General features: G+C 45.0%; 3 protein-coding genes across 3 annotated transcripts; all 3 read right to left on the bottom strand.

Moving 5' to 3' along the window:
• Window positions 1–4,592: 4,592 nt before the first annotated feature.
• On the bottom strand, window positions 4,593–12,751 carry ANAPC7 (anaphase promoting complex subunit 7). The gene is made up of 11 exons (XM_014874928.2): window positions 12,537–12,751; window positions 11,215–11,401; window positions 10,608–10,727; window positions 9,473–9,584; window positions 9,091–9,244; window positions 8,843–8,985; window positions 8,483–8,600; window positions 7,923–8,119; window positions 7,070–7,294; window positions 6,503–6,653; window positions 4,593–5,635 (listed from the first exon to the last, which is right to left on the bottom strand). The coding sequence occupies exons 1-11, from the start codon at window positions 12,635–12,637 to the stop codon at window positions 5,446–5,448; spliced, it is 1,698 nt and encodes a 565-aa protein (XP_014730414.1). The 5' UTR covers window positions 12,638–12,751; the 3' UTR covers window positions 4,593–5,445.
• Window positions 12,752–14,064: 1,313 nt separating this feature from the next.
• On the bottom strand, window positions 14,065–18,767 carry ARPC3 (actin related protein 2/3 complex subunit 3). The gene is made up of 7 exons (XM_014874925.2): window positions 18,661–18,767; window positions 17,525–17,624; window positions 16,484–16,560; window positions 16,159–16,227; window positions 15,771–15,897; window positions 15,367–15,461; window positions 14,065–14,583 (listed from the first exon to the last, which is right to left on the bottom strand). Exons 1-7 carry the CDS (start codon window positions 18,664–18,666, stop codon window positions 14,521–14,523), a joined length of 537 nt encoding a protein of 178 aa, XP_014730411.1. The 5' UTR covers window positions 18,667–18,767; the 3' UTR covers window positions 14,065–14,520.
• A 742-nt stretch (window positions 18,768–19,509) lies between these two features.
• Window positions 19,510–23,402, bottom strand: GPN3 (GPN-loop GTPase 3). Its single transcript, XM_014874924.2, has 8 exons — window positions 23,268–23,402; window positions 23,085–23,193; window positions 22,161–22,328; window positions 21,613–21,737; window positions 20,844–20,959; window positions 20,448–20,544; window positions 19,951–20,079; window positions 19,510–19,752 (listed from the first exon to the last, which is right to left on the bottom strand). Exons 1-8 carry the CDS (start codon window positions 23,313–23,315, stop codon window positions 19,690–19,692), a joined length of 855 nt encoding a protein of 284 aa, XP_014730410.1. The 5' UTR covers window positions 23,316–23,402; the 3' UTR covers window positions 19,510–19,689.
• Between the last annotated feature and the right edge of the window lie 151 nt (window positions 23,403–23,553).

Genomic DNA, 23,553 nt, shown 5'->3' with positions numbered 1-23,553 from the left:
CATCTTTATTTTTTTTTTTGTCCTTTTCTATTTTCTAAATTGCCCCAGCCTAAAGTAGCTCCTTTCTGCAGGCAAAAGGAAGATGAGCCAAATGTGTTTGCTCCAAACCACACGACCAGCCTCCTGCTGGGAGTGCTCGGCAGTTTGGGCTGTTCTGCCATGAGCTCACAAGGCTGCTGCTGGGCAAGGCTAAAGCACTCCCAGGGTAAAAGCTGGAATTTCCAAGTGTCCTGTAATGCTCTGCTCCAAAGCCCAAACACCAGATTTTGTTTGGAATAAGAGACAACTTAGGAATGTGTTTTACATTAAATGTAATGCCTCTTAGCCTCCAGCCCCTGATAGCAGCACCCTGCTGGCAAACAGCGTTATCCAAATGAGGTGACACGTCTGAGACCCTTCAAAGGCAGCAGTGCGAGGTTTAAAAATACAAGGGTCGAATTCCATGGTCGGGCAGCTCTGTAGGGTGGTGGAGGGCGCGGTAACGCATTGGGATTGGTGGCTGCTTCCTACTATGGTAGTGCTGTGCTGGGCAGGCTGAGCTCTGCTGCTCGGCCCGGGGCTGTCAGAGCCCGGCTCCGCACTCCTTTATCTGCCCTGCAGCTCTTCCCGCAGGCGGATTTAGAGCCGGGCCTTGGCACACGCGGCCAGCGCTGTCAGCGCCGCCCCTCCCGCTGCGGGGCTCCCTCGGCTCCTCACGGACACCTGAGCTCGGCGCCGCAGCGCTTGGCCAGGGCACCACCAGCATCTCTTGCCTTTCACAGCCCCGGGCTGGCTGGGAGGACGGGGCGTTTCTCACACTGCCCATCGCTGTTGTACCCACACGCCCGAGTGCTGCTCTCCTGCCCCTTTGTTCTGCGTGTGGAAATCGTCCCCAGCAGCGGTGCCAAAAGCAAAGCTCAGCAGTGATGGGAAGTCGTTCTTCAGCACCCAGCTCGTGCTGCTGTCACAGCGAGGAGCATTCCTCGGCAAACTCACACCAACTCACACCTCACTTTTAAACATTTCTTTAAATGATGATCTGCGAGTTTAAGCGGAATGAGTCCCCCAGCCGGAGTACAGCCATGTGAGGAGAACGTGATGCTCAGTGGGTTGCCAAGGTGCTCCGTGCAAGAATATGTGGTAAGAGATGCTGAAATAAACAGCTTCATCTGCCCCCTCCTCCTCCTCCTCTTCTCCATGCAAACCCCCAGCTCCACAGAGATGAGCCCACTGACAGCACAGAGCAAAGAACGCTCCCCACAGCTCAAGTTATGAGGCATTATGGATATATTACATTAAACTCTAAATAGAGAGGGCAGGAAATATCCCTATTTTTACCTAGAGGTGAATTTGAGTATGATTAGAGCCCACATCCACCCCCAGGAGAGTGGGTGAGAAATAAAAGAAGCTCTGAGCACCTGAAGAGGTCTTCTAAAAAATTTCATACCAACAGTTTACCCACATGGAAGTGCAGAGAACACTTTAGATTTATCAGGCTCCAGGATTTTACCCCAAACCATCACCCTATTTGCCACACTGCTGTTTTGATGGGATGGTAGGGGAACAAAAGGAATCTGATCCTCAAACTCACAAAGTCCTTTGCCCCTCTGGAAGCTCTTGGAAAGGGAGACTTGTACAGAGTAAACATCCACTGTGGACCCACGTTCGTATCCCAGACTTTGCAAAGCAAAGCCAGGCTCAAGCCAGTGAGTGAAAACACAGATTATTCTATTTTGTTGTTACATCAAGTGATAGCCATGGACTGGACAAAGGGATTTTCTTAATATTTGTTACACTGAAGTTCCCCAGGTGAACATTTTATTTTTTCCCTAAGTTCTTTGCACCAAAGTAACTGTATTTTATTATTTATTTGCTCCCCAAACACCCAGTCTTCTATACGTCCTTGCTTCCTCTTAACCAGCTTCCAAAGACATTTTAACCAACTAAGGCTATTTAGTTTGAAATCATAGGTTTATACTGAGTTTAAGCCCTCCTAAGGTCACTAAATTTAAGACCCATGGAGACTGCAGATCTGGGGGTTTTAAATGCATTTGGTTGTGGTATGTTTGTGTAACTTGGAACAACAATAGCAGACACAGCCTTTGAGATTTCCTTACCACTGAGATCTAATTGAGGGAATAAGGTTTGCTGAATCAGAAATCCTGTCTGCTTCTGCCCTGGATGGATCAGTTTCCACATCACTGAGCTCCTGAAAAGCAAGAAGGGAAGAATCACCACAAAAGGAGGCTTAATGAGGAAGACAGTTACTGAAAGGAGGGGGGGAAAGTCCTAGTTAATAAAAAATCTCTCTGTAATCAGCAGCAGCAGCAGCAGAAGGACCTCGATTCAATAGAGATCACTGATATTGGCCAGCAGTCCTCAGTCCCTCTTTTATTTCTGCTTCACAATTCCAGAATTCCCATGATCTAGAAATCTTCAGAATCAGAAACACTGCCAGTATTGCAGGTGTTATCAGCACATGACAGGAGTAAATGCATTATTTAGGCAATTTCTAACCACACCATGAATGTGTGCTGCTTTTAAACTCTGGTAAATTCAGCCTTTTAGCCCTTGCCAAGTCTATGTACAGTCTGAAGAAATTCTGTCCCTTTCCCATCACTTCTTGTCAAAGTAGGAAAGAATTAGACATTAGTAATGAAATATGTGATTTAAATTCAAGGATTTCAGGTAAACCCAGCCCCAGACCAGCACCTCAGACACATCAACACTACAGCACAACTGGATGGCAAAAGATTTCTTGCCTCATGTCCAAACTGTTTCACTTCCATCACTGATCTTACAGTCTGAACTTCAGTTCTTGGCTTTGTGATCTTTTCTTCTCGGGTGCAGAGCATGTGATTGAGGGAGGGAATGAGGTCAGCTGCTCATTAAGGGCTAATTGTTATATTCCCTGAACTAAATGCCTGTAACTGCACTGGAGAGTACCAGACCTCTGCAGAACCAGAGATCACATTCTAAAATTAAAGCAATAATGAAGGCTCATTAACAGGCAAGCAGGATCCCTCTAGAATTCTGAGGGCTAAATATATCTCTCTATACAATCTCAACATGTATGGCACCTCCAAGTTCCACAGGCACAGTGCAACTCAGCAAAGATCACAGAGAGCTGTGTAACCCCAACACATCAGCTACTCACCAGGCTTCATCTGCAGACTCTCACAACTCCTCCTTTGCAGTAAGGAACCAAGGTCTCAGAAAACCAAAGCTGTGAGGATACAAATCATTTTTGACAGCCATCTCAAGGTGTTCTGAGGTGTGCCTGCACTTGTTTGCTCAAGCTGCACCTAAGGACTCATCTTTAAGTAGTTTTAGTTTCCTGCCTGTTCTAAAAGCAGATTATCAGATTATCTACAAACACACCACAGAATGGTTTCAACAGAACTGTGGCTCTCCAGTTTCCTCTTCTACAAAAATATTTCAGAGAAATGTGTAAAGCCAGTGGTTTCCACCTGAAATGAACGACCTATTCAAAGGAACCATTAGAATGAAATGGCTGAAAAAGACATCACATACCTCATATGCTTCTCATCACAATTAAATGTATCCTGTCTTTTGATTTAGTAACACAAACAACTCAATTTTCATCCACAGCAGAAGTTTGGAATACAACTAGAAAGTTAATGCAGCTACCCAGCTTTCAGCTGCAGAATATGTCTGGGGAATGCTGAGTGTGAGGAGAAAGCAGTTTTTTTATATAAAAACAGATGCTTTGAATATGCTTGCACGTTTTTCCTGTTATGAGACATGTGATGAGCTGAAATCCATTCACTGCATCCCACAGCAATGGCAAAGAGATGAACAGGACGAGGCCTCTCATCTATCAGAAAGCCATTAATGAAATATTTGCTCTCCTGAGATGCACACATTTGGTGGATCTGCTTTACTGGAAGAGCAGGAGCAGCTTTTGCCAACTCAACTGCCACGACAGCTTTGCTTTGCTGTTCTTCCCCTATCACCTTCAAATAACCATAACTCAGTTTGGTATTTTGGAAACTCTAAAGCCCACAGAATTCCAGAGAGAACAGACAAGCAGCTGTTTTCTTTTCTTAAGTGGATGAACTATTGGACTCCTCCTCTGTAAGCCATGACATACCAGAGTATTTCCAAAACAGACAATAATCTGCCTCTTTTGTTGAGCATTTTTGATACAACATCACAGAGAGGTATTTTACTCTTATCTGCCTTTCAGGGAGAAGCTTCTTTTCCATATCACGAATTTGTAACAAACAGCCATTTTTTTCCTGTAGATGTTACTCAAAACTAATTGTTTAGGTTTCTAAAAAGTCTGTGTGCTCCAGCGTACCTGTGGCAACAAAGTAAATGCAAGAAGAATTAAACTCTTGATATAAAGATTAAGAAACCACACTTTGGTAAAGACTAAGGAAATCAGAACTGTAAGAAAAATAAGTAATTCCTCTTCCCACACATCAAGCCCACAGAACTGAAACAGTTTCTAGATCACCCAAAGCAGTTCACCCTTGAAATGCTGAGGTTGGGAATTTGTACATGAAGCAATTTTGCTTCAAAAGGTGAAGGGAAAAGATATTAATTCAAAAATTACCTGACAAAAACAGGAAGTATATAAACATGGAAAAAAACAAGACAATATGTGTATTTGCAAAATTTAACATTTCTCCAGCAGTGCAAGGGAAGAGGGATGAATTCTTTTTATAGCATTTTAAATGTCAGTGCTGTACACAGAATGTAAAGTGCTTTGAGTCACTGCTGCAAAACCTTCCAGGAACATACTGAAATAAAACTAAACTATATTTTAAAATAAATGCTCATGTACAGACTTTGAGTGATTGCAGGGTTTAGTAAGGGTTGAAGAAATTGCTTTAATTCTCCACCACTGGCTCAATTCTGTACACAGAGAAATCAGTCAGCTACAAAAAGTGTCCTGCAAGTCCAAGTTGCCTATTGTCCCAAATTTATCCTGGACAGCACAGGTAATGCCCTAGAAAAAGACAAATTAATTCAACAAACACAGCAAAGGAAAAGTGCTGTTTTCAGCCACACTCAAGTAGCTTCCCCAGACTCAAATGGCTGCACACAAATGAGCAAGACCTTTCCCACAAAGGAGTACAAACTACTGTATTTACAACTTGCCCAAGCACACTCAGCCTTGGACAGAACTCAGACATTGTTTTCATCACAAACAGGCTCATTGCACACCTCAGATTCTGATGGTTTTAGTTTTAGCAGGAACTTTTCAAAATGAAAGTTGCAAAATAACCTCGGATGCAGTTAGTCCCTTACACTTAATAAATAAAGAAGCATCAGGAATCTCCACAGTATTGAGATGCACAGAACTATTAATTGGTTTCAGAGTCTATTAAAAAACAAACAAAAAAATGTCCTTTGTTACTGGAAACAAATCATAGTTTCTGTTCTTCTAAGAAGAGTGGCCTTAGTGGTGTGTTCAAACCAAGCAGCAGGAGGCTTTTACTGCATCCCAAACCACTGCTCTTGATCTGCCCACTGAGCTGCTTCACTGTCACTGCCTTCCAAGTCCCCCTCTTCTCCACTTCCCTCCATGTCATCCACATCTTCTTCCTGGGTGGCATCTGTTGGACTTTCCTCTTTTTCCATTTTCTGCAATCCTTCCAGTGACTTCTGATCATTTGGATCCAAACTGAAGAAAGGAAGAAAAACAAAGCATTGTCTTGAAACTTTTTCTCTTTGTGGCCTCAGAGTAACAATAAAATCTCATCCTGTTGTCTGCATTTCCTGTTTAACATCATCAGGAAGCTTATTTTAGATGATGATGCAACTTCCTCTTGAGCTGCTGTAACATTGAGTCTTCAATCTCTTTATAAAACAGTTCTGATCCCCAAGAACACGTTTATCTAAACATCCCACTCTTCCAGAAAACTTAGTCACTTCTCCCAACAATACTAATTATAAAGTAACATGAAAGCAGTAAAAATGTAAATGACTCTGACTAAATATAATCTATGCAGGCAAAAACCAGCTGACCCATTTAAGCTATGCAAGTTTGCAGCGGACATAATGTGCTGGGTTTAAGGCAAGTTGAAGATGTTGCAATCAAAACATGGGAATATTTAACAAAGCAACACCCTAAAATAGCATTTAGATTATGTTAAGTTGAATCATACTACTTAAATTTATCGAACAGCTCATTTTTATATGCACTTTCTAGTGTAAAGGAATGGATCATAAAGTCTGACTATAAAATAATTAGTGACTATAAAATAATTAGTAACCATAAATAATTCCATGCCTTAATCCTTTTGTTAGTCAAGGAATCACAAGCCTAGTGACATATTTAGCATTAACACAGTCCCTACATTTTGCATTCTCAGTTAGAAGTCTTAAGACCAACCAATTCATGACCAGGGTGTCATTTGTGTGGTTTTGCTTGTTTTAAGGGAGAATGATACAAAGCCACCTCTGTTTCTCATCCTAATCAATTAGTAGCTTATCTTTTTACTGATTATTGGTTCTTATAAACCTCCTGCAGCCTCAGGGTGTGCTTTACCTCAGGGCTATGCTGTACTGGTCCATGGCTTCCTGGTACTCGTTGACAGCCACCAGGAAGTCCCCCAGGATGCGGTGCAGGACACAGTCACTCTGGTTGGCCAGGGCATTCCTCAGCAGGGCAATCCCATCTTCATACTTCTGCTCCCTACCTGTTCACAGGCAACACTACTGTTTTAATCAATAGTTGAGACAAATCTATAAAAAGTCACAGTGTTCACAGTCTTCCCATCACAAGGCTGTTTGTTTGTCCCCCCAGAACTGTCATCAAGGACAGCAATGCTCTGCTTCTTGCAAGATTAACTCTAAACAATTTTTTGTTGCCACAGCTGTTACAGTTACAATTACATCTACTTTGAAGTCAAAACATTTTGTTTGCAATTGCTTTAAATGTAATATCAGCTGCTGGATGCAATAGATTCCTGTGATTTTTCCTTCAGGACAGAACTGATAAACCCCTGGACTGTATCATCACTGTTACATCCTTCACATGGATGTGGCTCCAGAACACCCTTCCATGTACAAGGGTATCTTTAAACAAACCAACACGGGGGAAAAACGAACTTACTGAGAAGTTCTGCTTTCTTTACCACAGCTTTAATATAGTCAGGTCTTTGTGTGAGAGCTTTATCCAGCAATGTTTTTGCTTTTTCCTGCGTGACTGGGTCCTCCAGGCAGACTGTGGCCAGCAGGGTGAGGGTCTGTGCGTTTGCCCCCAGGGTTTTGTACACGTTGTTTGCCATCACCATGGCTTCACGGATGCTGTTGGATGCCAGGTAACACTCGATGAGACCTGGTGATGTCAGATGGAAACACTTCAGGGCTTGAGTCAGCACCACAGGCACTCACCCCTCCACTATTATTTGCACTTAGTAGCACTGAACAGCTGACACTCCAATAAGCAAATATAAATTGCAGTTGAGAAAGTGAATCTATGCATGCCAACATACTCATTCTACGGATAATTGACTTGATGTTTATTAATGGTCAGGCACTGAAAAAAACCCCTCAACCCTAAGTACACCTAATCTTATGTTTTTGTCTAATTCCAATACTGAGATAATTAACACTTCACTACTTGAAACTGCCATTGAGATCAACAAGATTTAAATATTTAAACAAGTACGACAAAACAACCATCAGTTAACGTCATCATCCAAAAGTGAGCTGCTCAAAACACCCAAGTTTGTTTACATCCAGATTAAACAAAACAAAAACCAAGAAAACCCCTTTCTTGAAAATCATTCTTACAAACCCACGCCTTCTCTCGCACCCCTCACCAGCTCACATCATTTTTGGGATAATAATAATTTACTAGAAAGCCAACAGGAGGGCAGAACTGCTGTCCATTCCCTTGATTCATCACCAGCAGGACACCAACCCTCCCAGGGAGCAGCTGTGAGCAGCTGCCCGTGGCTCACCCTCGTAGCAGTCGAGGCGGCAGGGCGCCAGGCGGATGGCTTCCCGGAAGTGGATGATGGCCTCCTGCACCCGGCCCATGTTGCGCAGAGCCGCCCCCTTCAGCAGCAGCGCTTGGACACTGTTGCTGTTCAGCTGGATGGCTTTGGCTCCCAAGTATAAGGCACGGGAGTATCGTTTGCTGTAGAAACTGTGACACCTACAGAGAAAGGAGAGGGATTGTAAATGTGCACTGCCTGCGGTGCCTGCGCACAGTCATGGGGGTTTTGAATTTCTTGCATTTGAAGTTAAGGAAAAAAACTTCTTCAGAAATGTTTAAAACCTCAATATAAATATTAAAACTGTTTAATATATTGCTGGTATTGCACAGGTGTGCAACTCAAACATACAGAAAACAAACACTATAGATATTTACAGAGTTAATACAAGTTACTCAAGAATGGAACAGACAGGAAATAAAAGCACCTTCTGAACAAAACAAGCTGAACCCACCGTGTCAGCTGTAACCCACTACATTCAGCAAATCCAGAGCTGAGGTGAGAAAGGAAACCAAACAACTCACCCAGATACCACCCAGGGCTCTGCATGCTGGTCAGAAATATTGAAGAGCCGGCAGCCCAAGTTCTCCACATCCTCCAGCCGGCCCTCACGTGCCAATAAATAACCATAGACATCCATTCCTAAAGAGACACGGTGGGGGATCAGTCCTCAGGAAATGGAAACTTCATTCACAAGAAAAAGAAGCCACAAAAACCACCAACACCTACTTTAAACTGTGCAACTACCTGGAAGGGGTCAAGACATGCAGTTTCATTCAATGTCAATTCTGAACCGAATGCTGGGTAAACAATATACAATATTCCACTGCATGGAGCTGTTACTCTTCAGGTCAACCTTCTCTCAGGATTTAGGATTTACTCACCTTTTATTAGGTAAGGATCCAGCATTTGTGCTTGTTCAAATTTTAGAATGGAGTTTTTATTATCTCCAGCTCTGAAGTACAGGTCTGCTAAGCTCCCCAGCAAGTCCACATTATCCCTCAGCAACGACTTCTTCTCTAAAGAGCTTAAAGGGGAAAAAATGCCCATTATTTATGAATGACATTTTGAATATCATAATATATAAGAATTTATTTGTGATTTGATTGCACCATGCTCTTTCAACTCTTACCAAATGGTGTTGATTGCTCTGGTGTTGTCTCCAGTATGCACAAAGGCATATGCCTTGATCCACACAGAGAGCCAATCCAAGTTGGGAATGCTCTGGATGATGTTGATGGTCATGGAGGCCACTTCTGCTCCCTTCACCGACAGCGAGAGCAAGCCTGTTTAGAGGGGTTCATACATCAATCTCAGCCACCCAAAATTGCTTTTGATACAAATTGTCTGAGGAGCAGAAACTCCGTCCCTTGACAAGCACAAACAGCCGGTTACAGGGCTTGTTACAATTTCTATAATGTGGGTATGACATGCAAATACAAGACAGTTACAGAAGTGTAATTAAAGTTCTAACAGGCTGAACACTGCAGTGCTCACAGAGTGCAGACACTCACCTAGGATGGCATCCAGGGCCAAGGGGCACTGCCTCAGCACCTCTTTGTAGCTCGTCACCGAGGAGCGCTCCTGGCCTGCTTTCTTGTAGAGGTTTGCCAGCATCATATTGATCTGCAGACAGCAGAAATGTGAGGACAGTCAAGGGTGAGGAAGGAGAAAGAATCACTAAGAAAAGTCACAACTCTGTCTTCAAGCCTGCCTGCCTCTGTTCTGGGCAGAAGACAAATAACCTGCATTTCTGAGAACACTCTAAGGCACCACATAGTACAAAATGAAAACTGTGGCTTCCTTCTGAGAACAGAAATAAAATTCTTTTATTCTTTTGTACGTGCACAGTGCATCAAAGAAATCAAAAGATGGGCAAGTGCTCGTACACGATGCCAAGAAGGATCTGTACATCCATTAATTAGTCCCTTCCAGGAATCCCTCTGTATCCATGGAAGTGCTTGAATTAGCTTAGCAAGGGAGAGAAAGTTTCCATTCAGCTTCTGAATGAAGCTGTGATTGACCAAAGAACAGCAATTATCTGAGCTCCTCACAAGCAGCTGGTTTCTGCTGCAGCACTTTCATTTACTGGTCTATATAGGCAAAAAGTTTGCTTTTCTCAATATTTTCTTTTTTTTTTCCTGTTCTGCAAGTTGGTCAAAACATTCTGACATTAACTGGAGTTTAAGCCATGTACACTTTTAGGGCAATTTAACATGAAACATACTTGACTGATCTGATGTGTTAATCTTTTAAGCCCTTCTGAGTAACAGAGCCAGCGAGCAAAGACTCCACAGATTTGGCACTGCAGACCACAAAGGGATCTAAATATTTAACATTATCTAAACTGTTGTTCAAAAGGATTAAAAGATTTTAAAAGATGGAGCACTAGCAAACCTTCTACTTGCCAAAGTCTCCAGCCTTTCAAGGATTTGGCTTTGCTCAAACTATACAAAAAGTTAATAAAGATGCACAAAACATTTAACTCTTTTCATTGTTTTCTTTAAATTCTAACATTAAATTCTTAAATTCTAATTAGGAAATACTACCAAACATTATGCTACCAAATGCCAATTAAACCTATATACTATGCTGTGCCCTAGAGATACAGTGACCAAGAACTTGTGACTAAAACCTGCCAGAACTCACCTTTGGAGTTCTCTGCCTGGAAGGAATCCCATCAAGAATAGCAATGGCATCTTTATCTTGCTTCAGCATTGTGTAACATTCAGCCATTTTGTATTTCACTTCAATTTCTGATGGTAAACACTGAAACAAAAATGGAAGATTTAAATACGATGTTGGTTTAATCAGATGTGAAACTTTTAATAAGGTTTCCTCATAAATATTTATACTGTGTTGAAAAATATCTGGTGCATGTAAGTTAACAATGCAACTCACTGCTAGTTCATATTGTTCCTGTCCTCAAATTAAAAGTATGAAGTACACATACAGAAAAACTTCATGTCAGAAGCTATTTTAAGTTTTGCATTAGAAAACACCACAGATATTAGCAAACTAACTAACCTTAAATTATTATGTCAGGTTTATTTGACATATGACAAATGCACAATCAAAAGTTTTTAACAGAAATGTAAAGGTGATGCTCAGGGATATGGTTAGTGATGGACTTGGCAGGGACTCAGTCTTAAGGATCTTTTCCAGCCTCAGTGACTCTGTAAATATTGAGTCAGCAACATTAACTGGAAGGGGGAACGTGATGACTTTATGCAGCACATTGTCAATTCTTAAATACCTGGCTTTGGGGTGTTGATGCAGCATTCCCAGTAGAAGGTCTGACTTTGGAGGTTTTACTTAAGGCTTTTTTCTGCTGTAAGGCCATCGTGTACTTGCTGACAGCATTCCTGTATTCCTTGTCATGGAAGAGGGAGTCTGCATGATAGACAAGGAGCTGGTACTTCTGAGAGGGAGAGAACAGTTCCCTAGAAGAAATGCAGACAGAAAGGCTGAGATCAGATGGCCACACAAGAATCAAAACCTTACAGATTCAAAGTATTCATAGCTTTGGTTTGTCTAGCTTCAACTTGCAACTGCTGCAGCTTCTTTATTGCACTGGAAAGACCATTGAGTAACAGCACTGACTCCTCACACAGGGGTTATCTCACCAATTTCTTTTATCTGTAAACAAACAAATCCAAAAGCCACTCCTGACACCTCATCAGCATCAGCAGCTCAATGTTTGGCTGCTTGGCCACTGCCCCATCCTTTCCTTAACAAGCCACAGGTTGTCAATATGCTTTACACTGCACCAACTTTCTCCTAGGATTCATTCCCCTTTTATTAGGTAAGGATCGAGCATTTTGCCTGTTCAGATTTCAGAACAGAGTTTTGTTTGAATGGACTCAAGTTTAAAAGGCAAACCAGCTCCTTATTCAGCCGTTCTGGTCCTAATCCCTATTCCTACATTATACAGACCCCCTTTATAACACTCTTAGTATGTGTGCAAACCAAATGAGCCAACTGTGGCCTTCTAGGACCTGAAGGGAGCCAACAATAAACACAGAGATTTTCAAGATTTTCAAGGGCCTGGAGCGACAGGACAAGGGGAATGACTTCACAGTGACAGAGGGCAGGTTTAAATTTTAGGAAAAATTCTTCCCTGTGAGGGTGGGGATGCCCTGGCACAGGTTGCCTAGAGAAGCTGTGGCTGCCCCATCTCTGGAAGTGTCCAAGGCCAGGCTGGACAGGACTTGGAGCAACCTGGGATAGTGCAAGGCATCCCTGCCCATGGCAGGAGGGGTGAAACAAAACAATCTTCAAGGTCCCTTCGGTGAGTCTGTGATCCTCTGCCAGGACACCCATGTTGTAGCGGGCACCCCAAAGGGACGCTGATGCTGATACCCGAACAGAGGCGGTCTCCATCCCCGGCAGGGACAGGAGAGGGGAAGGCCAGCACCAGGACAGGGACAGGGACAGGAAAGGGGAAGGCCAGCACCGAGACAGGGACAGGGACAGGGGAAAGCCAGCACCGAGACAGGGACAGGGACAGCCCAAAGGCGGCCTCGCTCCCCCCACGCTCCGCGCCCCGCGCGCGCCCCCTGCCGGCGGGGCACTCACGGGTTGTTGCCGCTCATGGTGAGGAGCAGCCCGCTGAGCAGCCGCACGTTCGAGTGCAGCCCGGCGGCCGCCATCTCGCGCACGTGCTCCACCACACTCATTCTGCCGCGGGCGGGGGCGGAGGGGACGGGACAGGGCGGGAGGGGGAACCGGGAGAGACCCCAAGCGAAACACCGGGCACGGAGCTGCCGCCGCCGCCCGCCGCCACTCCAAAATGGCGCCACCGAGGGGTCCTCGCTCGCCGCCGCCTGCAGGCGGCCAAGGCACTGCCCGCGCGGCCCGACAGGCGCGCGGAGGGCAGCCCTGGCCGAGGACCCCCCCGCGGCGGCGGGAACGGCCGTGAGGGGAGAGCGGAGTGCGAGCACCGCTGTGAGGGGATGGGCTCGTCTAAGGGTGCTCTGTGCAAGACACACGCTCCTAGTACCTCCACAGCTCCCGAATCCTCCCCTTGTCCTTCTGCGAATACGCTGATGGTTGCTGCAGCTAAATGTGACTGAGGTCTCCGAGGTAACGACGCTACCTATGAAAATTGGTAACGGAGGAGACCTTCTAAAACCTACATTTCTTCTGGGAAATGCCTCATTAGGCCTACCGTTAACTACAGGGATAGACTGAGAGATGAATAATAAACTTTATTTTCCCACCTTTACAAAAATATTTTAAAACACGGCTATCCTATTCCTAAAAATTCAGTATGACATGCCATCACTGCTATTGGGAGAGGAACACGGCTCTCAGCAAATACACCAGGCAGCAAAACATCACCAGCACTGGGTTTTAGGTAACACTAAAAATGTGTTGGTATGACTCGTGTCACAGTCAACAAAACCTGAATAAACTAAAAGTGGATTTGTGTTTTTCCAGAAATCATCACAACAGCCGCTTTTTAGCAGTTTGTGAGTGTTTGAATGCACCATCAGGAAGGCAGCCACAGACCCAGCTGTGTGGGATCTGCCTGTGTTATCCTGTGAAGGCTCTTCAGGAGCACAGCTCTGCAGAGACAGCCTGCTCAATAAACAGGTAAATGGCTGCAAACTGCACGCCCTCTATTAATCCCAGTTTTCAGTGAGAATTATTCACTTCCTACTGATGAATGTTACACAGAAATCATGGAATCACAGAATGCTTGGGGTTGGAAGGGACCTTAAAAATCATCTCGTTCCACCCATGGGCAGAGACCTTCCACTGTGCCAGGTTGCTCCAAGCCCCATCCAACCTGGCCCTGGACACTTCAGGGATGGGGCAGCCACAGCTTCTCTGGGTACCCTGTACCAGGGCCTCACCACCCTCATAGGCAAGATTTTTTTTCCCAGAATCCAATCTAAACCTGTCCTCTGCCAGTTCAAAGCCATTCCCCCTTCTCCTGGCACTCCAGGCTCTTGTTGGCTCCCTTCAAGTCCTGAAAGGCCACAATTAGGTTACCCCAAAGCCTTTCACAAAAAAAACCCCAAAACCAAACCAAAACAAAGTAAACCCACCTCTTTGATTTCTATGAAGGCTGTCCATAAGACACACAGTAGTTACCACATTAATTACAAGCGAATTTTATTGAAAACAAGGTAAAAATCACTGCACTGGACAACACAGCGTGAGAGGTCTGTTTTCCCTGGACATTACAACACCCAGACTCCAGCCAGCAGAGCAATGACACAGCTCCCCTGCCCCACAGCCAAGCCCATTTCTTCTCTTAAATACAAGCCCTGTTTTAAATGCTGTAGCCACGATTACAAAGCAGCTTGCATCTGAAACAGCACATTAGAAATCACTTATTAAGCACCAGCTTAATAATATTTGCTTACACAACTTATCTTTTTGCTCTCCCTCCCTCTATCACTCATTGACAGGTTTGGTTTTTTTCTTGTTTTTTTCTTTTTTTTTACTTCATTAGCACTTAATTCTTCCTTGGTACAAAATGTATCCAAAACAAAGGCAAAATACTTGAACATCTTGCTGTGGAAATGCTTAAGGTTGTTGCCACTTTGCTTCACTGCCCAGGGCCTGAGAGACTCTTGTTCATGAACTGCCTCTTCACAAAGCAGATCCACCACTGCAGAAGGAAGCACAGAGTCAGAAAATCTGCAGAAGTGGTTTCCAGTGACTTTAAAGTATTCAGTCTCTGACACACAACAAATATTAAGGCTCCAGTTTTACACATAGTTTTCCACACTGGTTTCTACTGGAATTGAGGTGAACAAGACAATAGGAATGGACACAACGAGTTCATATCACAGGACTTTGAATGAAAACTGGAAATTCTACTTTCTCTTATTTTACTTTTATTGTATTTTATTCCAATATAATAATAAATGAGGGATGCATCAGGAAGCTATGCCTTTGAAACTAAATTAGCCTAAGTAATTTCAATATTAAATGCAGTCACATTTGCACATGAAACATGTGAACACTCTGGAGGTGACTTATTCATTGATTAGTGATTTTTTTCCATCTGGATATGAGGTTAAACAATCGACTTCAAAGCAGCTCTCAAATCAGAGCTGCCTGGGAAGAGAAACAGCACCTCTTGTGCTTGTGAACTCCATTTGCAACCCCAGCCAAGAGCAGATGTGCAGTGCTTTGAAGAGCTGAACCAGACACCTCTTATTACTGCCCTGCTTTTGAAACTAACCCAAACTGGCATTCACTGTCATACCACATTACATTAAATTTATTGATAACCTGCAGCTGCCACTTCACTGGAAAATCAGACAGGCTTGGCTGAAGTTACCCACCCCTGACCCTCACCCCATCACCTCACGGCCCTCCACACGTGGCTGGGAAAACACCCCCAACCTCTCATTAACTCTGTGGTGATGCCTCACTGAACTCTTACCTTGCTTGGCTTGTCACTCTGAGGATCAAACACTTTGTCACAGAGGCGAAGGCCGGTTTCTTGTCTCAGCTGCTGCAGGTAGGCCCTCATCACCTCTGCAAGCAAAACCAGGGTAAACTGGGCAGCACCAACTCAAACTGGATTTAACTGGAGGCATCAGACATCACTGCTTAAAGCAGAGAGGGAGTTTCACATCTGCAGGGACTCCCAGCTGGCTGAGTTGATTTGCCCAATTCACCTATGGATCCTGGGGAATCCCCAAGGTCAGAAAATCCAGCTTGTGCTGCCTTCAGAAGACAGACTGCAGATTTAGAAGATTTAGGTTTAACAGTAATTTTTCTAACTGCAGTCACAACAGTGCAGTTAATAAAGTGTGACCCTCAGAGACCCTGGGTCAGCCTTACCTTCCTCCTGCTTGTTGGCAGGTTTGGCGTAAATGGCGTTAAGTGGAAAGCCAGGCTCCCCTGGGATTGGGAAGTTAGTGATTCCTAGTGTGTACATTTCCTTCTCTCCTTGGCCTTTGGAGTTACACTGGAAGAACCAGGCAAACAATAGGTTAGCAGCTATGAACAAAAGCTGACACAGTATTAGACCCAAATATTTTACAAATCTGGAACATGAAAACTCATCAAGAAGAGCAACACAGCACGTCCACAGCCTCGGAGTATTTGAGGCCCTGACAACTGGGACGGGGGTGAACAGGATTATTTGTTCCCCTGGAAAAATAATATCAGGAAATCCTTTCCTCACAACAGACTGTTTCCCACCTGCACAGAAATTCAGTTTTCTTACCTTTTGCAGCTTTTTCAGGCACTCAGAAATGTAGAGAGTCACATAGATCAGCGTTCTGTCAGCCTCATTCTGCAAAACAAGAGCAAGAACTCTTAGATTACAGGACTTTGTGAAACTGATAAAGCCTGGAACAGGAATTAATTCAAGCCATTTTGTTTCCCCATGAGAGAGAGATTTGCAATTCATGACATTTACCCTACTTTAAAGATTAAGTGGAAGGGGAGTTTTTGTGATCTTCTAGAATTATTTCCTTGAAAATAAATTTATATTCACAGCACCAATCCTCCAAAGAACTAGAATATGCTCAGTATCTCGAAAAAATTACCTTAATTTCGTAATTTTTGAAGAAAACGTTAGCTTTGAAGTAGTAGATGGCTTCATCTATAATATCTGTGTCTTTAGCTAATAAAAAAGAGATACAGAGTTAAGCAGTGCACTGTTACACTACATTTGTCATAAGTTTTACTCACTGAAATACATAAATAAGGATTATTGCAAAAGCAAAACCATGGTATTTACAAAAAGCAGAAGTCAGCACCACATAACAGAAAACTTCAGAAACACCATCAGTTCAGACTGTAATATTTCAGCTTCCTACTCCCTTCTCCTTCCCCTGTGATATGTCACTTCACAAACAGCAGCAATTCAGCAGTTCCCCACTTTTCTACCACTTTTGAGTAACTCATCAGAGTTTTAACATCATGAAAGGATAGAAAAAAATGTTTTTGGAGAAAGCATACCAGCACAATCACTCAGATTGCACTGTCCTTTTCAAATAAAGGAGGGCAGCAGAACACAGTGACAATCTGACTTTTGCTACCAATCCAGAAGCACTCCCTTTACGTTTCCCTTTTCAAACTGAACTGCCACATTTCTGGGGAATACACCTTGGAAGTTGAAGGGGAGTCTGTACCCAACTGCCTGTGGGCCCTGCCCTGTGCCTGGAACTTCATTTCAGCTTTTTCAGCCCCACACCCTTAAGTGCTGCTGTCCCTCAGAGCAGCCGAGCACGGCCGGCTGCAACCCAAAGCACGAGCTCTGTGCAGCTAAACCCCCACTTCCTCTGACACAGAGGCCTCACACCACCACAGCCTCCTCAAAACCCTGCTCAGGAGCACGGGGGAAGCACCAGAACAGCAACCAGAGGCTTGGATTACTGAAACTAATTCAGCAGAACACAGAGCACAGATATCTGTGCATAATTATTTTCTACGATTTGCACAACTGAAGTAGTTGAAAACTTTCCTCTGCTCTAAACTCCATTTCCCACTGGTGACTCTTCTGGCCACTTTGCATGGGGTTGGCTTAGAGCAACCCCTGAGATGATGAGCTACATCCAGTAATTCAGGGAATATTATAAACTTACTTTCTCGAGGTGCTGGGCCCTTGAACTGGCTTCTGATGGGTAACAGTGCCATGTTCCCAATTAGCTTGGTGTCCGAGTCCATTAAAGTGGAGTGGTAAGCCTAGAGACAGGGAGAGCTGGTTATTGATCCTACTGAAAATAGATATTTCCACATCCAGTCACATCTTCATCAAACAAGGGTCACAGCCTAGTTCATTATGATGCTTCCAGCATTTTTTCCTTGCACAAACAATTGCTATTTTCTATTTAGGTCCAGATTTTGGTGCCATTCTGGTGAATGCCAGGAAAGCACCACCACTGCCAGTACTTGCAGTCACAGTGGTGGGAGATGGCATAAAATTTGTGGTTTTGGTCTGCAGGCTCAGTTCATTCCCAGGCTGCCTGACCCCATCCTGGCAGAACCAAGGGGTAACAGCCCCACTCACCTGCCTGAGTTTTGGGGCATTGCACTGAAAGTTAGTTGGTCATTAAAAAATATGTAATTTATTTCCATGTCTGGCTATTAATAGTAGATAATTATAAATAAAGCCAGGCTTAAAGCAGTAAAAAAAAACCCCACAAACCAACAAAACTGGTTTAAGTGAAAAACAAACCAGCTTTCTGCATCTAACAAATTCTTCCTAGAAGACTGATTTTAAACAACTAATGAGTTTAGTTTTAGGCACTTTACAAACATTTTCTGGGTACTGTGCCAGGCCACTGGGAATCCCTCACGTATTTTGTGGGGGACAGAGGAGGATGTGACTGGGGGAGGCTGGGTTTAAAAAGCAGTTTATTTCATTGAGAGGAAGGTGGTGTAAACAAAGCCAGAGCAAAGCCCTGCTGTGACCGCCCTCTCCCCCACTGCTCGCACCCTCCCGGCTGCGGGTGGATCCCTGGCAGGAGGACGAGGAGGAAGAGGAAGGCGCTGGCCTTGCAGCAGCCACCCATTAACAGCCATTCCCCGTTCTCAGCAGCGCTCCCCGCAGCTGCAGCCCCTCTTTACCCCCGCAGTACCCGCGGTCAGACCCCGCAGCAGAGCCCCTTCCCCGGCCCGGGATCGCCCCCGCCGCGCCCGGCCCGGCCCCGCCGCCCCGCGCCCTCCTCCCGCGCTGCCGCCGCCGGGGCCGCGCAGCGCCGGCCGCGGAGCCGCTCACCGGCATCTCGAAGGACAGGAGGCGGCTCGGCGGGGCCGAGCGGGAGGGGAAGCGGGGCGAACCGGCCAGGAAAGCGGGCACAGAGCTTCCTCCTCCGCCTACGCTGCAGGAAATGAGGCAGCGGCAGAGGCGGTGCGAGGAGGGGAAGCGGGAGCCGTGCACCGCCCCGGAGGCAGCGCACCGGGAAGGGATCCCGAGAGACAGCGCTGTGCCCGGGCACTGCCCGTACGGGGAAAGGGCCACGGAGAGGCACTGCTCTACCAGGGCACTGCCGGTACCGGGAGGGCATCCCGGGAGGCAGCGCTGTCAGACACCGCCCGCTCGGGGCAGGGGTTCCGGGATGCTTCGCTCGCAGCTGTTTTCTCTCCTGTGCCATTCCAGCCCAGCCCAGCCGGCGGCACCGGGCACTTCGTGTAAGGAGGCACAAAAGGGGTCCAAACGCGTTGTGTTCAGAGGGACACCATATTTTAAGGTGCACACTCCAATTGCTATCAATCCATTACCGTCCCTGTGACGTTGAATGCTGAATTTGTCACCTGCTGTCCGACACTCGGCATGAGTCAGGGAGACAAAATGGGGAGGTTTGGAAGGTGAGTCACAGTAATTCAACTGCAGGGCTGAGGTTTATCATTTCAACACGCCCTGAGCATGGCTCCTCCCAATGGCAGTCTGGAGGTGAGGTAAACCACGGTAGTTTACCCAACTTTTGAATGGTTTAATTCAGCCAGATCAAGATCTGCCACATACAGCTTTTTCTGAGCCCTTTTCCTCTAGATATGCAGGATTTGCTTATCTGTTGAACCTCTTTCCCAGTTGTGGCTCTTTTATATGTACTGACACACACAAGCATAAGAAAAAAAATTGTTTATTAAAGTAGTTACGAGGTCATGTAACTCACGCTCCACTATAAATATTAGTTATTTTACAGATAAAACATCAAGTGGTTTTGTGTAGGGGTTGGGGATTTTTAATTTCTTTTTTATTTTTTACGAAAAGTGAAGTATTTTCCTCCCAGTTTGAACATGTTTTTTACTCATCCACACGATCTTGAAAGTATTCATCCACAAGGGCAGATTTGTCTTCTTCACATTCCTGAAAAAAAAAACCCAGAAAAATATAAACCTTCCTCGGTTGAACACAGGAATCATCAGGAGACTTTGAACTGTAATGCAGGAAAAAAATCTGATTTTTAATCTAATAATTGATTAGCAAGGCAAAGAACATATTTATATTACAACTTATATTAAGGATACTTCCTAATTTTTCATCTTCTCACCAATGCTCCCTTACCTTTGGTTCTTTAAATTCCAGATCTTCTCCATACTGAATGGTGAAGTCTATGTGCTGCAGAACAATGTTAATACTTTCCTCATCAGAGCGATCCAAAGGCAGGAATCGAACCATGCCATAGTCATCAATCTGTAGAAGGATTCAAAGGATGTTGGTAGGGAAATGCAGAAAGTCCATTTTCAGCCACAGCACTCTAAGCCACTTCCTTAAACCACATTTGTCTGGACTTCTAAAATACCATTTAAAGTCACACTGCAAACCAATAGCAATTCCCTGCTCAGAACACCTACCACTCCCACAGTAGCAAAAGCCAATTCCCAAAATTGAAAACAGAAAAGAATTCAAAGAAAATCTATTTGCTATAATCCAGATATCAAGAGTATCATATCAGTAGTATCAAGAATCTCTTGCTAATCTGAAAAAATTAAGAACTGAGTTAAAAGAGGCAAAAAGTGATAGTGAATTTTAGGGTACCAGCTCAAAAGCAATATACCTACCAATCCACATATAGATTTGGTCAGTTTTTTAAACCTTTTACTTTTCAATATATTTGTAGAATCTTCAATCATAGAATACATATCTGGATCCAAGTACCTGGAGAAAGAAAGTCATCATCAACACTGAAAGCCTGTCATTCAGAATGACACAAAAGATCCAGGATAATTATTTACAGAAAAATCCAGAGATCAGTACAAACATGGAGCTATTCTTTTGACTCTGACTAAACTAAGCATCCTACCCAGATGTTTAAAGATTATTGTTTGAAATAAACAAAACCATCTTCTCCCATTTCAAAAGAGTATGTTTTAATTGGGGGAAACATTACACTGCACTTCCAGTGAACTTTGCCTCAGTATATTATACTACAGAGTAAATAATTTTTTGGAACTTACTTTTCTATTTCCTTCTTGGCTTTCTTGCTCAGCAAATCCATTTTGGTCATGACGTTAATCTGTGGAATCTCCAAAGATATCATCGCACTGAGAGCTGCCAGGATTCCAGAAATAAACTTAAAGAGGATGAAAAATGATGTATTAAAGTACAGAAAAACACAACACAATCACACAGGACACTCAACCACAGGCCAAATCTGGTAATGAATATATGGAACATGGACACAAAACCATATGAGGAATCATTCTCTCTGTTGGAAAAAGGAGGGGCCAAGTACCTCCTCAATTTTTGGAGCCTCAAATATGGATCTGCCACTGAAAAGGGCATTAAGAAAACCCAAACCCTTCTTGGGACAGTTACTGCTAATGGGGAAGGTAGCCAGCTTGTTCTTGGGATCTGAGAAAGCTCTTGTGGAATGACAAAAGAATTTAGGTTGGAAGGGACTTCTGGAGGTTATCTGTGCTCAAATCGAGGCACTTCCAGGTTAGACCAGGCTGCTCTGGGGTTTGCCCAGTCAAGTTTTGACTCTGTGAACATTCACTGCACAATCCCTCTGTGCCTGTCCCAGTCTGACCACTCTGACAGTGCTGCTTGTCTTTACATCCATCTGGGATTGTCCTTGCTGCAAGCTGTGTCTGAGGCAGCTGATGACAGCAACCAGATCTCCCTGGACTTGGCAATTTTTCCTCTGGGCAAACCCAGCTCCCTGAATGGCTCAGACTTGTTCTTTATAAAAAGGAACTTTATCAACAGATTTCAAATGGATACCTTAAAAGATTCCACCATAAACTGAGAATCCACAAGGAAGACTCCACAGACACGGAATTCCCACTGCTGCAGCTGCTCCACCAACTGTTTCATGACTGGCAGGTGCGTGTAGAGTTCGATCTGACCTGGGGCACACTCAGGATATTAACAGGCAGGAATGTGAAGCAAACAGGAAACAGTCCACAGTTATATATAGACGTGGGAATTGCACTTAAATAAAAACTGATAAAGAAAGCACTCTCTTTTTAGGCAGCTCTGACTGTGTTTGGCTGATGTGGAAAAGAAATAAAAGGGGGCTTTTCCTCCTTTTGTCTCCAGTCAGTGTTAGTTTGCAGTTGCCACAGCTCATGATGCTACCAAACATCTGTGCAGTCACCCACATCAGCCCAGGACCAAGTTTACTCCTGAAACACCTGAAAGTGACTCTTGACAGATATTATAAGCTCAACAAAATGGGAATTATCAAGGCCATCTACAATAAAATTTTCCAATTTGCAAATTTTCCAGTGCTTATGAAGGGTGATACCAAAACATCGGCGTGTGTTTACCTGGGCAATCAAACAAAACATAGTCATCCTCCACGTGCCCGAGGCTCTCCTCCAGCCAGCTGAAGTTATTGGCAAAGTATTCCATGCAAAACACTAAGCCGCCATTGGGGCCAAACCTCAAGGACTCATCTTCCATGACATCGTCCACTTCTATCAGCTCGCGGATGTCTGCGACAACACAAACGTCACCAAAGCCAGGAAATGAACTCTGCAGGCAGTCTGGCAGCTGAGAAAACCAGCACGACTTTACAGCAGTGCTGGGTGCAGGGTAATCTCCCTGGCACAGGCACAACCAGCAGCCAAACAGAACAGCTTATGTTCAGGAAACTTACCCAAATGCCTTAATTCCCCAAATAAATAGATGCTAAATACTTCCCCGGGCTCATCTGGGGGGAATCTTTTGAGGGTTCCTGATGATTGTCTGGGAAACATCTCATTCCCCAGATTTGCCTCTGATGGTCCTGATGAATCCATCTAATCTTCTAATGAATCTGTTCTGAAAGTATCTCAGCGATGTGGCCAGGTCAAGATGCACTTTTCTTATCATCTTTGTATCTTACAGACACAAACACTGTTGTTTTCAAAACTGAAGCATCTGCCACTACGTATCAATCACCGGTGTAGGTAAATACAGGGATTAAGCACGAACTGGCACAGAGAGTAGGGACAGTGACTGATGTAGGGAGTTATCCCTATTACAAGACTGCATTAATCTCTGATATAGGCACTGAGCACTATTTGGTACCGGACTAGAATTATTCACTGATACAAAGATCACACACTATTTTGTTAAAACGATTTTCCAACATCTTCCCCCACTGCTGCCTGGGCTCCGTTTTAGACCAATACAACTTGTCTGGTAGCAAGCCCACAGGGCGCTTGGAGCCCAGCCGAGCCCGGCGCTGTCCGGGGGCCGCCGCTCACCTGCCATGACGGGGTAGCTGAAGAGCTCGGCCGCCGGGTCCAGGTTCACCACCTGCACGGCGCGGCCCAGCGCCTCGCAGTGCTGCACCATGGTGGAGCAGTACGTGCTCTGCAAAGCACACACGGCCGTCAGGAGCCGTCAGCAGGCTCCCGCCGCCCGCTCCCCGCCGCTCCCCCGCTCACCTTCCCGCTGCCCGCCGGGCCCATCACCAGCTGCGCGTACCGCGGCATGGCTGCGGCGGCCCGGCGGGAAGTGGCCGCTGCGGCGCCCCGTAGCTCGCCTGAACCCGTGACGGCTCAGCCCGTGGCCCTGCCCGCTGCGGTACGGCGAGCCGGCGCGGTCAAACCGTGCACGCCCCTCTCGCGAGACGGCGGCGCTGGGGCGGGCGCACGTGCGCGCGCGGTGAGGGACCGGGACCCGCCGCGGCCCGAGGGGCCTCCGGTAACACCGACACCGCCCCCGGGTCCC

This window comes from Sturnus vulgaris, chromosome 19 (genome assembly GCF_052056855.1).
Source record: "Sturnus vulgaris isolate bStuVul1 chromosome 19, bStuVul1.hap1, whole genome shotgun sequence".
NCBI classification, from domain to species: Eukaryota; Metazoa; Chordata; class Aves; order Passeriformes; family Sturnidae; genus Sturnus; species Sturnus vulgaris.
The sequence above is the reverse complement of the archived record's forward strand: the minus strand, read 5'-3'. Positions and strand labels throughout refer to the sequence as shown.